General features: G+C 49.9%; 1 protein-coding gene across 2 annotated transcripts; it reads left to right on the top strand.

The window, feature by feature from the left end:
* The first annotated feature begins 54 nt into the window (after positions 1-54).
* Positions 55-12648, top strand: LOC130190917 (inner ear-specific collagen-like). 2 transcript variants are annotated; one of them, XM_056410539.1, is made up of 6 exons: positions 55-437; positions 529-1428; positions 2812-3361; positions 4011-4091; positions 4433-4513; positions 11656-12648. In XM_056410539.1, the coding sequence occupies exons 2-6, from the start codon at positions 1405-1407 to the stop codon at positions 12576-12578; spliced, it is 1659 nt and encodes a 552-aa protein (XP_056266514.1). In that variant the 5' UTR covers positions 55-437; positions 529-1404; the 3' UTR covers positions 12579-12648. The 2 variants fall into 2 exon arrangements, with proteins under 2 accessions (XP_056266514.1, XP_056266513.1); XM_056410538.1 differs by having other exon boundaries at positions 55-1428.
* Positions 12649-13524: the final 876 nt, after the last annotated feature.

Here is a 13524-nt window from a genome sequence, read left to right as displayed (position 1 = left end):
AAATGTAATCGATTGGTTCCTGGGATTTTTTTTCGGAAAAACGTCACGTTTGAAACTAAAGTTAAAGGAACAGTTAGGAGTTAGTAATATTCTATTAGACTTGTATACAACTAGAGTAGGGGTTGGGTTAAACTACAGAGCATCTGTAGTTCAGAGGATCTTTGTTTCTACTAAACTACAGAACATCTGTAGTTCAGAGGATCTTTGTTTCTACTAAACTACAGAACATCTGTAGTTCAGAGGATCTTTGTTTCTCCATCATGAGACTTGGTGGCCACATGACCTTCTGAGGTGACCTCTGGTGACCCCAGGTGACCCCAGGTGACCTCACGTTGTCCTGTAAAAGACAGTGAAACCCTCCAGAAGCGATGCGGCGGCTGCTCGTCGTGGACAGGAGTGACACCGGGCCGGCGGTGGAAACCAGGACGCCGATCCAGGTGAACTGTTCTTCCCCTCGTCGTCCTTTGTGCCGCGGCCTCGTTCCCTCGGCTCGGCTTACCTTTGTGTTCCCTTATGTTCTGATTTTAGTTTTTCAGAATAAAAGCTCGGCCCGGGGACATAAAGGAGCCCGTCTCCGGGGAGGGCGCGGCCTTCCGAGCGTGTCCTCGTTCTCTCACTTCCCACGCCGCCGCGGCCTGGGCACGGGGTCGGATGAGGATGAGGAGGATGAGGAGGAGGATGAGTTGTTTACTGAGTTTATTACATCGGCTCAAAGAAGATGAAGGACAAGGAGAAGGACAATATGAAGGAGAAGGACAAGAAGAAGAAGAAGAAGAAGAAGAAGAAGAAGAAGGAGGTAAAGAGAGGAGGAGGTATATAAAAGCTCGTCTGTGATCGGCTACTCAACCGTAATCATTCAGCGGCTCGTGTTGGAGGCGGAGCTTCCTGTTGACGCTCTGATGACAGACAGTTCATTTGATCTCAATGAAAGTTGAATGAAACGTGTTCTGGTGAAATCAGGTTGTTGAGCTTCGTTTGATTTGGATGCTAAATATTTACAAACATGTGGATTTTTAAGACTTCCTGTTTCTAAGACTCCGCCCCCTTTGGCCTGTTGTTAGATTTCCGATGGCTCGACACCTTGTGTTGTTAGAGATCCTCGACCAATGGGAACCTCTCTGGTGGGTTGATTCATATGAGCGATGAGGAGTCGAGATTAAAGAGACTCTGAAAGGGGGATGAGAGGAAGGAGGGAGGCGTCCTCTCCTCTTTCATGGTGAAGGAGGTCACGTCGCAGGCAGAGGGCCCAGTTCTTCTTCCTCGGGACAATGAAGACGCGCCTCCTTCCTCCTCCTCTTCCTCGGCCTTTGTCTGCATCCAGGTTTATAAATCAAAGCCTCCTCATCTTCTCCTCAAACCCTCGTCCTCCTCCTCCTCGTCCTCCTCTTCCTCGTCCTCCTCACGATGCTGAGCCACTCGGACGGAGCGGTGAGTCTTTTTTTCTTCTTCTCGGTTCTCAACCCAAATTTTAACTCAGATTGTTTTCAGCACTTTTTCGTTGTTGATAAAAGTTAAATCTGTTCAAGCATAAAACGGTTTTACATTGATGTGCATGAGATGAAAGTTCTCCGAGTCCCTTCATGCATCCTGTAGGCTCGGAAAGACAAGCCGGTTGTAAAATAACCAAAACAATCAAAGACTAAACGTGTCAGAGGGGCGACATCTTTGGTCTTTACCCTCAAACTCAAGAGGATCTCGACCATCGAAGACTCCTCGTAGAACTCAAGAGGATCTCTACCATCGAAGACTCCTCGTAGAACTCAAGAGGATCTCTACCATCGAAGACTCCTCGTAGAACTCAAGAGGATCTCTACCATCGAAGACTCCTCGTAGAACTCAAGAGGATCTCTACCATCGAAGACTCCTAGTAGAACTCAAGAGGATCTCTACCATCGAAGACTCCTAGTAGAACTCAAGAGGATCTCTACCATCGAAGACTCCTAGTAGAACTCAAGAGGATCTCTACCATCGAAGACTCCTAGTAGAACTCAAGAGGATCTCTACCATCAAGACTCCTAGTAGAACTCAAGAGGATCTCTACCATGAGACTCCTAGTAGAACTCAAGAGGATCTCTACCATCGAAGACTCCTAGTAGAACTCAAGAGGATCTCTACCATCGAAGACTCCTCGTAGAACTCAAGAGGATCTCTACCATCGAAGACTCCTAGTAGAACTCAAGAGGATCTCTACCATCGAAGACTCCTCGTAGAACTCAAGAGGATCTCTACCATCGAAGACTCCTAGTAGAACTCAAGGGGATCTCTACCATCGAAGACTCCTCGTAGAACTCAAGAGGATCTCTACCATCGAAGACTCCTAGTAGAACTCAAGGGGATCTTCCACGGCCGTGAAGGTTTGGGGCGAGTTGTCAGGCAACAGGACTCCTGGATGTGGATCTCTTTGTGAGGCTGATCCCACAGAGACCTGTGTTATGTTACAGGTTCAGTCTCTCCAGTCTCTCCAGTCTCTCTTGAGTCCTGGACCTTCTGGCGTATCCCCAACAATGTTGTTGTGTCTTTTTAGCACTGTTTTTGAATTTAGTCTCAGAAGGATGTGATTGCAGGAGTTCAAAATGTGCAATCGACCAGAGGAAGCTACACAGGAATAAACGAGTTTCACCAAACGACAGAGAGGGCTGTTTATCTGATCCCGGATCAGTTCAACCAATGATGAGTCATGTTGGAGGGGAAGCTGTGAAGATGATGTGTTTGTCTTCGTTGGTGGATGTAGCCGTTACAACTGGTTAAAACTGGTGAAAGTGATTTTAGTTGTAAGGTAACCAGACATGGTCTTCTGCTGTCTTCCTCCAGATGTCGCTGTCCAGGCTGCTGGGCCTCCTCGTCCTCTCCTCCCTCTGCTCAGCCATGTTCAAACCTGACCAAGCCAGCGAGGAGGGCAGTGGGGGCGGACCCAACACCTACAACTTGTCCGGCACCGAGTCTTCCGAGTCCAGCGAGTCGTCCGAGTCCTCCGAGTCGACTCGGACGACTCGGAAGCCTGAGGCTCGCTGGTCACCCGTCGCCCCCATGGGCAAAATTGCCCCCGGGGAACACTGGCCACCCGGTGGCAACATGAGTGATGACGCTCCCTGGCTAATAAGTATCAACGCGAGTAATGAGGCTCCCTGGCCACCAGGTGGCAACATGAGTGATGTGCGGCCCGTGGCACCGTGGTCACCCATCAACATGAGTATTATGCCCCCGATGCTCGGAGACCCCGACCCGATAACCTCCTTCTGCGACGTGCTGTTGAACTCGCCGGTGCTGCCGCCCATCGACCAGATTCCCCTCTTCTGCATCTGTTCACACTGCAAAGGCACCGTGGGGCCCAAAGGAGACCGAGGAGACCGCGGCCTTCCAGGTACGTAGACCACTTTGAAAGTCCCGCGGCCGATGCCAGACTCGTCTGTCGGCATCGCTGCCACGGGTCGTCGTGTTGGTCGGACGTGTGAAGGAACGAACCCCGAAGATAAACCTCGTTCTGGAGAGAGATTCAGTTTGTTTAGAGAAATAATCTCCAAAAAAAGAGATTTGATCAAGATTATGAAACTGCCTTTAAAGTACGGAGACTCAGCTGTTCCTTTGCTTTTAAACTTCTGTTGAGGGAATGATTTGCTTGTTTTAAAATGTTTAACTATTACACGGTTGGGTTTATCTTTACATGGTTGATGACACAGTCTCAGTGGTTCTCAGGGAGGTCAGAGATCCATGAGGAAGTTCATCTGAAGCAACTATCATAGAGAGAGAGAGAGATTCATTCAGACAGCAACAGATGAGCTGAATATCCAGAAATAATAAATGCAAAGAAGCCAAAGAGAAAGAGACGCTCTTGTGTCGCCAACTTAAAGACACGAGACGCACTCCATGAATAAGATGTGTTTCAGATGTGTTTCAGAAGAAGGTTCTCCAATGTGTCCATGACCAGATACCAAGAACCAAGGAACACATGAGGACTGTGATATGAGTATTGAATGAGTCAGTGAAGCAAGGCACCTGTAATCTGTGATCAGGTGCACCTGGGAGTCCTGGGAGAAGAGGAATGACGGGGTTCGCTGGTCCTCCAGGATTCACAGGACGTCAAGGGATGAAGGGTGAGTTACAAACAGACGTCTTCATCACTCCACTGGGAACGACAACAAAGAGCTCGTCCTGTGGACACGGAGCTCAAACAGCTTTCAGTAGAGCAGCCGGCACTTATGACCCGGGTCCAGACGAGGACTAGAGAGATGGGTCCGGGGGCGGTTCAGCCGAGCTCTAGCCTCAGATCCAGGGGGGAGTAGAAGCCAGCAGGTGGCGCCAGAGGAACTCCGTGAGATGTTCCTCACCTCAGGGCCGAGGGATCAGGGCCGAGAGATGAGAATCTTAATGCAGGAACTTTGTGTTGCTTTTAATGGATTGTTTGAATAATTTCTGTCTTCTTCTGTGGTTCCAGGTCAGAAGGGAGACCTGGGGGAGAAAGGGCCCGCCGGCGCCGGCGGCTTCACCGGCATGAAGGGCCGTCGGGGCTTCAAAGGTCTGAGATCAGTCTCTGTGAAGGACTTCTTCACGGTCTCAAAGATACCACTGATCTGACGTCAGTGGTTAGGGTGCGAACGGGTTTAGGCTTTCTTAACAATGGAGGCGTTCAGGGCCCGTAGGAAACAGGAAGCAGGCCATTCATAGCTATATTGATGGAAAATAGTGCAAAATAATTTGTAGATATCACATGAATTTAATGTTGTTGTCTGTTATCTGACGTATAAAAACACGTTAATTCTCAGGCATGGCGCCGAGGGGGCGGGGCCAACACCGTCCGCTCGTTTTAAACCAAACGACAAACTATCTCAAACCCAACCGAGTCGTTTCCTGTGAAGACAGACATTTTATTTTGAAAAGATCTAAATTGTCACGTCTTGCAAGCTTTTGTAAGAAAACATGTCCGACAAAGGAAAGCTTAGTTCACGAGCAGTGGCGGCTGGTGACATTTTGGGGGGGGGGGGGGGGGCGCAGTTGGGCGACACGGTTTAAATATCACTCAACAATGAGAAGAAAAGAGGTTTTGAGTAGAATATAGTCGAACACAAATCTTTATTTAAAGAACACAGCGTGCTCAACACGGTCCAACAACACTGTGGCTTTGGTGGCGCGGAGCAGCTGGAAGGAGCGGGGGGGGCGGGGCTTCAGACACGTGGGGGGCGGGGCTTCAGAGGTCACACAATAGAAGAGCAACTAAACACACTGTGACTTTAGAGGCTCAAGAGTCAGAGACATCACATGGGCTTACATGGGGACAGAGTAGAGTCAGAGATCACATGTTACATGGGGACAGAGTAGAGTCAGAGATCACATGTTACATGGGGACAGAGTAGAGTCAGAGATCACATGTTACATGGGGACAGAGTAGAGTCAGAGATCACATGTTACATGGGGACAGAGTAGAGTCAGAGATCACATGTTACATGGGGACAGAGTAGAGTCAGAGATCACATGTTACATGGGGACAGAGTAGAGTCAGAGATCACATGTTACATGGGGACAGAGTAGAGTCAGAGATCACATGTTACATGGGGACAGAGTAGAGTCAGAGAGATCACATGTTACATGGGGACAGAGTAGAGTCAGAGATCACATGTTACATGGGGACAGAGTAGAGTCAGAGATCACATGTTACATGGGGACAGAGTAGAGTCAGAGATCACATGTTACATGGGGACAGAGTAGAGTCAGAGATCACATGTTACATGGGGACAGAGTAGAGTCAGAGATCACATGTTACATGGGGACAGAGTAGAGTCAGAGATCACATGTTACATGGGGACAGAGTAGAGTCAGAGATCACATGTTACATGGGGACAGAGTAGAGTCAGAGATCACATGTTACATGGGGACAGAGTAGAGTCAGAGATCACATGTTACATGGGGACAGAGTAGAGTCAGAGATCACATGTTACATGGGGACAGAGTAGAGTCAGAGATCACATGTTACATGGGGACAGAGTAGAGTCAGAGATCACATGTTACATGGGGACAGAGGAGTCAGAGATCACATGTTACATGGGGACAGAGTAGAGTCAGAGATCACATGTTACATGGGGACAGAGTAGAGTCAGAGATCACATGTTACATGGGGACAGAGTAGAGTCAGAGATCACATGTTACATGGGGACAGAGTAGAGTCAGAGATCACATGTTACATGGGGACAGAGTAGAGTCAGAGATCACATGTTACATGGGGACAGAGTAGAGTCAGAGATCACATGTTACATGGGGACAGAGTAGAGTCAGAGATCACATGTTACATGGGGACAGAGTAGAGTCAGAGATCACATGTTACATGGGGACAGAGTAGAGTCAGAGATCACATGTTACATGGGGACAGAGTAGAGTCAGAGATCACATGTTACATGGGGACAGAGTAGAGTCAGAGATCACATGTTACATGGGGACAGAGTAGAGTCAGAGATCACATGTTACATGGGGACAGAGTAGAGTCAGAGATCACATGTTACATGGGGACAGAGTAGAGTCAGAGATCACATGTTACATGGGGACAGAGTAGAGTCAGAGATCACATGTTACATGGGGACAGAGTAGAGTCAGAGATCACATGTTACATGGGGACAGAGTAGAGTCAGAGATCACATGTTACATGGGGACAGAGTAGAGTCAGAGATCACATGTTACATGGGGACAGAGTAGAGTCAGAGATCACATGTTACATGGGGACAGAGTAGAGTCAGAGATCACATGTTACATGGGGACAGAGTAGAGTCAGAGATCACATGTTACATGGGGACAGAGTAGAGTCAGAGATCACATGTTACATGGGGACAGAGTAGAGTCAGAGATCACATGTTACATGGGGACAGAGTAGAGTCAGAGATCACATGTTACATGGGGACAGAGTAGAGTCAGAGAGATCACATGTTACATGGGGACAGAGTAGAGTCAGAGATCACATGTTACATGGGGACAGAGTAGAGTCAGAGATCACATGTTACATGGGGACAGAGTAGAGTCAGAGATCACATGTTACATGGGGACAGAGTAGAGTCAGAGATCACATGTTACATGGGGACAGAGTAGAGTCAGAGATCACATGTTACATGGGGACAGAGTAGAGTCAGAGAGATCACATGTTACATGGGGACAGAGTAGAGTCAGAGATCACATGTTACATGGGGACAGAGTAGAGTCAGAGATCACATGTTACATGGGGACAGAGTAGAGTCAGAGATCACATGTTACATGGGGACAGAGTAGAGTCAGAGATCACATGTTACATGGGGACAGAGTAGAGTCAGAGATCACATGTTACATGGGGACAGAGTAGAGTCAGAGATCACATGTTACATGGGGACAGAGTAGAGTCAGAGATCACATGTTACATGGGGACAGAGTAGAGTCAGAGATCACATGTTACATGGGGACAGAGTAGAGTCAGAGATCACATGTTACATGGGGACAGAGTAGAGTCAGAGATCACATGTTACATGGGGACAGAGTAGAGTCAGAGATCACATGTTACATGGGGACAGAGTAGAGTCAGAGATCACATGTTACATGGGGACAGAGTAGAGTCAGAGATCACATGTTACATGGGGACAGAGTAGAGTCAGAGATCACATGTTACATGGGGACAGAGTAGAGTCAGAGATCACATGTTACATGGGGACAGAGTAGAGTCAGAGATCACATGTTACATGGGGACAGAGTAGAGTCAGAGATCACATGTTACATGGGGACAGAGTAGAGTCAGAGATCACATGTTACATGGGGACAGAGTAGAGTCAGAGATCACATGTTACATGGGGACAGAGTAGAGTCAGAGATCACATGTTACATGGGGACAGAGTAGAGTCAGAGAGATCACATGTTACATGGGGACAGAGTAGAGTCAGAGATCACATGTTACATGGGGACAGAGTAGAGTCAGAGATCACATGTTACATGGGGACAGAGTAGAGTCAGAGATCACATGTTACATGGGGACAGAGTAGAGTCAGATCACATGTTACATGGGGACAGAGTAGAGTCAGATCACATGTTCCATGGGGACAGAGTAGAGTCAGAGATCACATGTTCCATGGGGACAGAGTAGAGTCAGATCACATGTTCCATGGGGACAGAGTAGAGTCAGATCACATGTTACATGGGGACAGAGTAGAGTCAGAGATCACATGTTCCATGGGGACAGAGTAGAGTCAGAGATCACATGTTACATGGGGACAGAGTAGAGTCAGAGATCACATGTTACATGGGGACAGAGTAGAGTCAGAGATCACATGTTACATGGGGACAGAGTAGAGTCAGAGATCACATGTTACATGGGGACAGAGTAGAGTCAGATCACATGTTCCATGGGGACAGAGTAGAGTCAGAGATCACATGTTACATGGGGACAGAGTAGAGTCAGAGATCACATGTTACATGGGGACAGAGTAGAGTCAGAGATCACATGTTACATGGGGACAGAGTAGAGTCAGATCACATGTTCCATGGGGACAGAGTAGAGTCAGAGATCACATGTTCCATGGGGACAGAGTAGAGTCAGAGATCACATGTTCCATGGGGACAGAGTAGAGTCAGAGAGATCACATGTTCCATGGGGACAGAGTAGAGTCAGATCACATGTTCCATGGGGACAGAGTAGAGTCAGAGAGATCACATGTTCCATGGGGACAGAGTAGAGTCAGAGATCACATGTTCCATGGGGACAGAGTAGAGTCAGAGATCACATGTTACATGGGGACAGAGTAGAGTCAGATCACATGTTCCATGGGGACAGAGTAGAGTCAGATCACATGTTCCATGGGGACAGAGTAGAGTCAGATCACATGTTCCATGGGGACAGAGTAGAGTCAGATCACATGTTCCATGGGGACAGAGTAGAGTCAGATCACATGTTCCATGGGGACAGAGTAGAGTCAGATCACATGTTCCATGGGGACAGAGTAGAGTCAGATCACATGTTCCATGGGGACAGAGTAGAGTCAGATCACATGTTCCATGGGGACAGAGTAGAGTCAGATCACATGTTCCATGGGGACAGAGTAGAGTCAGATCACATGTTCCATGGGGACAGAGTAGAGTCAGATCACATGTTCCATGGGGACAGAGTAGAGTCAGATCACATGTTCCATGGGGACAGAGTAGAGTCAGATCACATGTTCCATGGGGACAGAGTAGAGTCAGATCACATGTTCCATGGGGACAGAGTAGAGTCAGATCACATGTTCCATGGGGACAGAGTAGAGTCAGATCACATGTTCCATGGGGACAGAGTAGAGTCAGATCACATGTTCCATGGGGACAGAGTAGAGTCAGATCACATGTTCCATGGGGACAGAGTAGAGTCAGATCACATGTTCCATGGGGACAGAGTAGAGTCAGATCACATGTTCCATGGGGACAGAGTAGAGTCAGATCACATGTTCCATGGGGACAGAGTAGAGTCAGATCACATGTTCCATGGGGACAGAGTAGAGTCAGATCACATGTTCCATGGGGACAGAGTAGAGTCAGATCACATGTTCCATGGGGACAGAGTAGAGTCAGATCACATGTTCCATGGGGACAGAGTAGAGTCAGATCACATGTTCCATGGGGACAGAGTAGAGTCAGATCACATGTTCCATGGGGACAGAGTAGAGTCAGATCACATGTTCCATGGGGACAGAGTAGAGTCAGATCACATGTTCCATGGGGACAGAGTAGAGTCAGATCACATGTTCCATGGGGACAGAGTAGAGTCAGATCACATGTTCCATGGGGACAGAGTAGAGTCAGATCACATGTTCCATGGGGACAGAGTAGAGTCAGATCACATGTTCCATGGGGACAGAGTAGAGTCAGATCACATGTTCCATGGGGACAGAGTAGAGTCAGATCACATGTTCCATGGGGACAGAGTAGAGTCAGATCACATGTTCCATGGGGACAGAGTAGAGTCAGATCACATGTTCCATGGGGACAGAGTAGAGTCAGATCACATGTTCCATGGGGACAGAGTAGAGTCAGATCACATGTTCCATGGGGACAGAGTAGAGTCAGATCACATGTTCCATGGGGACAGAGTAGAGTCAGATCACATGTTCCATGGGGACAGAGTAGAGTCAGATCACATGTTCCATGGGGACAGAGTAGAGTCAGATCACATGTTCCATGGGGACAGAGTAGAGTCAGATCACATGTTCCATGGGGACAGAGTAGAGTCAGATCACATGTTCCATGGGGACAGAGTAGAGTCAGATCACATGTTCCATGGGGACAGAGTAGAGTCAGATCACATGTTCCATGGGGACAGAGTAGAGTCAGATCACATGTTCCATGGGGACAGAGTAGAGTCAGATCACATGTTCCATGGGGACAGAGTAGAGTCAGATCACATGTTCCATGGGGACAGAGTAGAGTCAGATCACATGTTCCATGGGACAGAGTAGAGTCAGATCACATGTTCCATGGGGACAGAGTAGAGTCAGATCACATGTTCCATGGGGACAGAGTAGAGTCAGATCACATGTTCCATGGGGACAGAGCCTCTCCTGTAGAGTCGCTCCTCTCTCTAAAGTCTCCATAACTCTGGTTAAAGTCATCATGTCTGTAATCAGCCTCCATCATTCTGAGGGAATGTGTCTGTTTCACAACTTCTTCCTTGTGTTTCGATGCCAGTTCGGTCTGAGACAGGGTTAGCTTCATGCTGTTAGCTCGTTAGCTTCATGGTGTTAGCTAGTTAGCTTCACGCTGTTAGCTAGTTAGCTTCATGGTGTTAGCTAGTTAGCTTCATGGTGTTAGCTAGTTAGCTTCATGGTGTTAGCTAGTTAGCTTCATGCTGTTAGCTCGTTAGCTTCATGCTGTTAGCTAGATGCTGCGTTAACATCCGTGCTTTCCACTTGTCTGCAGCTCTTTAGACTCCTCCCCCCGTTGTAGTCCAGAGAGTTTCAGTCCCAGGACTTTGGAACAACAGACAGGGGAAACTAAACAGCATTACTCACTGAGCTCCAGCTAACAGCTCCGTTAGCTAACAGCTCCGTTAGCTACCTGCTCCCGTAGCTCCGTGGAGCTCTCTGGCTGAGGGAACGATACCGGTCTCTGATTGGCCGAATAGTCCAGTCACGTGAAATAAGAAACGATGTCATTGGCCAGGGTGCAAATTTTTGCGCCCCACGATTCACGTTTCATCCTCCAATGAGAAGCCGTCCTTGCCGAAACGACCGTGAAATGTTTGCTCGCTGCCGCACACACACGTTGGGCCGGCGCCCGTAAAGGGGGCGGGGCTTCTCTCCGTGAGGATGAGTGGCGATATATTATTTATGTCACATTTAACTTAAGTGGTTGTTGACAGGCTGACGGTCTCCCACACACATTTAAATGTAATTCTCTTTAAACTCAACACATTCATGGACAACTAAAGTTAAAAAGTCAAGCATTAAATGCATTATGAAGACTTGGCCTCCTGTGCTTAGGAGTCACATGACGGCTCGGAGGCGTCGGCCAGGAGAGGATGACCGAAGATTCACTTTTCATGTCATACGAACTGTTTGGGGAAGGTCTCTGGGAGCTCCTCGCAGACCCATCGGTCCACTCAGACCTCCGAGAACCCGTCACGTCAATTCCTGAGCTGAGTGTCAACATGTGATCTGTATTAAAATGCAAATATTGCTGTTGTGTCTCCAGGGGAGAAGGGGAACGAAGGACTGGAAGGCCCACCAGGCTCACAGGGCGCCATAGGCCAATCCGGTACATGCCCCGCCTCCTGTGAGAGTCTACCAGGTCCCCCTGGCGAGCAAGGAGTCCCTGGACCGGCCGGAACCCGGGGTCTGCCTGGGGTCCTGGGACCTATTGGACCCAAGGGTACCACGGGCAACAAAGGAGACACGGGTATACTCGGGGGCCCCGGGACGCCCGGCCAGAAGGGCGACCAAGGGGAGCGGGGGATGTGTGAGTGCACGGACGGGGCCGACGGCACCGACGGGCAACGCGGAGACAAGGGGGCTGAAGGGGCCAAAGGTCACGCTGGTGTTCAGGGCCCCATTGGGCTGAAGGGCCAGGAGGGCAGTATGGGTCTCATGGGGGTGCCTGGGCCTTGCACCGCGGCCGCCAAATCCTCGTTCTCCGCCTCCATGATTGAGTCGTTTCCTGAGCCCAACTTGCCGGTTCCTTTCCCGGCCGTCATCCTCAACATGCCGGGCCACTTCAACCCGCTGATGGGCATGTACACCGCCCCCATCAACGGCACCTACGTCTTCACCTTCAACCTGGCCATCAGGGGGAAGCCCCTGAAGGTCGGCCTGTTCCGGAGCTTCTTCTCCGTGATCAAGGTGACGGAAGGAACCGACCGGTCCACCACCAGCCAGACCGTGGTGCTCCACCTGTCCATGGGGGAGATGGTGTGGCTGCAGGTGAAGGACGACACCACCAACGGCATCTTCGTCAGCGACGAGAGCAGCAGCACCTTCTCCGGCTATCTGCTCCACCCCGACTCCTGCGAGATGCCCCGAGGACGACATCATCACGTCGTCCAGACGTTCAGTCCCGGCGACTTTGGGAATGTTTGGGGTTCAAGCAGCACCACCCAAACCCCCACCCCTAAGCCCTAACCCCACCCCTAAGCCCAAACCCCATCCCTAAACCCTAACCCCACCCCCAACCCCACCCCTAAACTCTAACCTCACCCCCATCCCTAAACCCTAACCCCACCCCTAAACCCTAACCCCACCCCTAACCCCACCCCTAAGCTCTAACCTCACCCCCATCCCTAAGCCCTAACCCCACCCCTAAACCCTAACCCCACCCCTAAGCCCTAACCCCACCCTTAAACCATAACCCCACTCCTAACCCCATCCCTGACCCCACCCCTGAGCCCTGACCCTACCCCTTAACCCTAACCCCACCCCTAAACCCTAACCCCATCCCTGACCCCACCCCTGAGCCCTGACCCCACCCCTAACCCCACTCCAGAGCCCTGACCCCACCCCTAAACCCTAACCCCACCCTTAAGCCCTAACCCCACCCCTAACCCCATCCCTGACCCCACCCCTGAGCCGTGACCCCACCCCTAAACCCTAACCCCACCCTTAAGCCCTAACCCCACCCCTAACCCCATCCCTGAGCCCTGACCCCACCCATAAACCCTAACCCCACCCCTAAACCCTAACCCCACCCCTAAGCTCTAACCTCACCCCTAACTCCACCTCCCGTCCAGCTCCAGTCCGCCTATAGAGGCGTGTCCTCACAGTCCAACACACGGGTCTTCATGAGACGCGTTCTGAAGGAGGGGTTTCCCCTCGAGCTGCTCGCTATCCAGCTGCTCCTTCTTGAGCTAAAGGTTCAGACCTTTTCCAGGCGCTCTAGGAGTGCTCTGCGTCCTCAGAGGAAACACGCTTAGAGCTTTATGATTACGAAGTCTGACGCTCGAGTCGCTTCAAGTCCTTTTTGTTTCAGACCAGAGCCCCGGAGGTTGACGCTGTTGTATCCAGCCTCCGCTGAGACCCCAAGGAAGAGGACGACCGTCCGCAAAGGACGAGGAAATACGAAGAACAAGGA

This window comes from Pseudoliparis swirei, unplaced genomic scaffold (assembly GCF_029220125.1).
Source record: "Pseudoliparis swirei isolate HS2019 ecotype Mariana Trench unplaced genomic scaffold, NWPU_hadal_v1 hadal_25, whole genome shotgun sequence".
Classification (NCBI taxonomy): Eukaryota; Metazoa; Chordata; class Actinopteri; order Perciformes; family Liparidae; genus Pseudoliparis; species Pseudoliparis swirei.
This window is presented reverse-complemented; position numbering and strand designations above follow the sequence as displayed.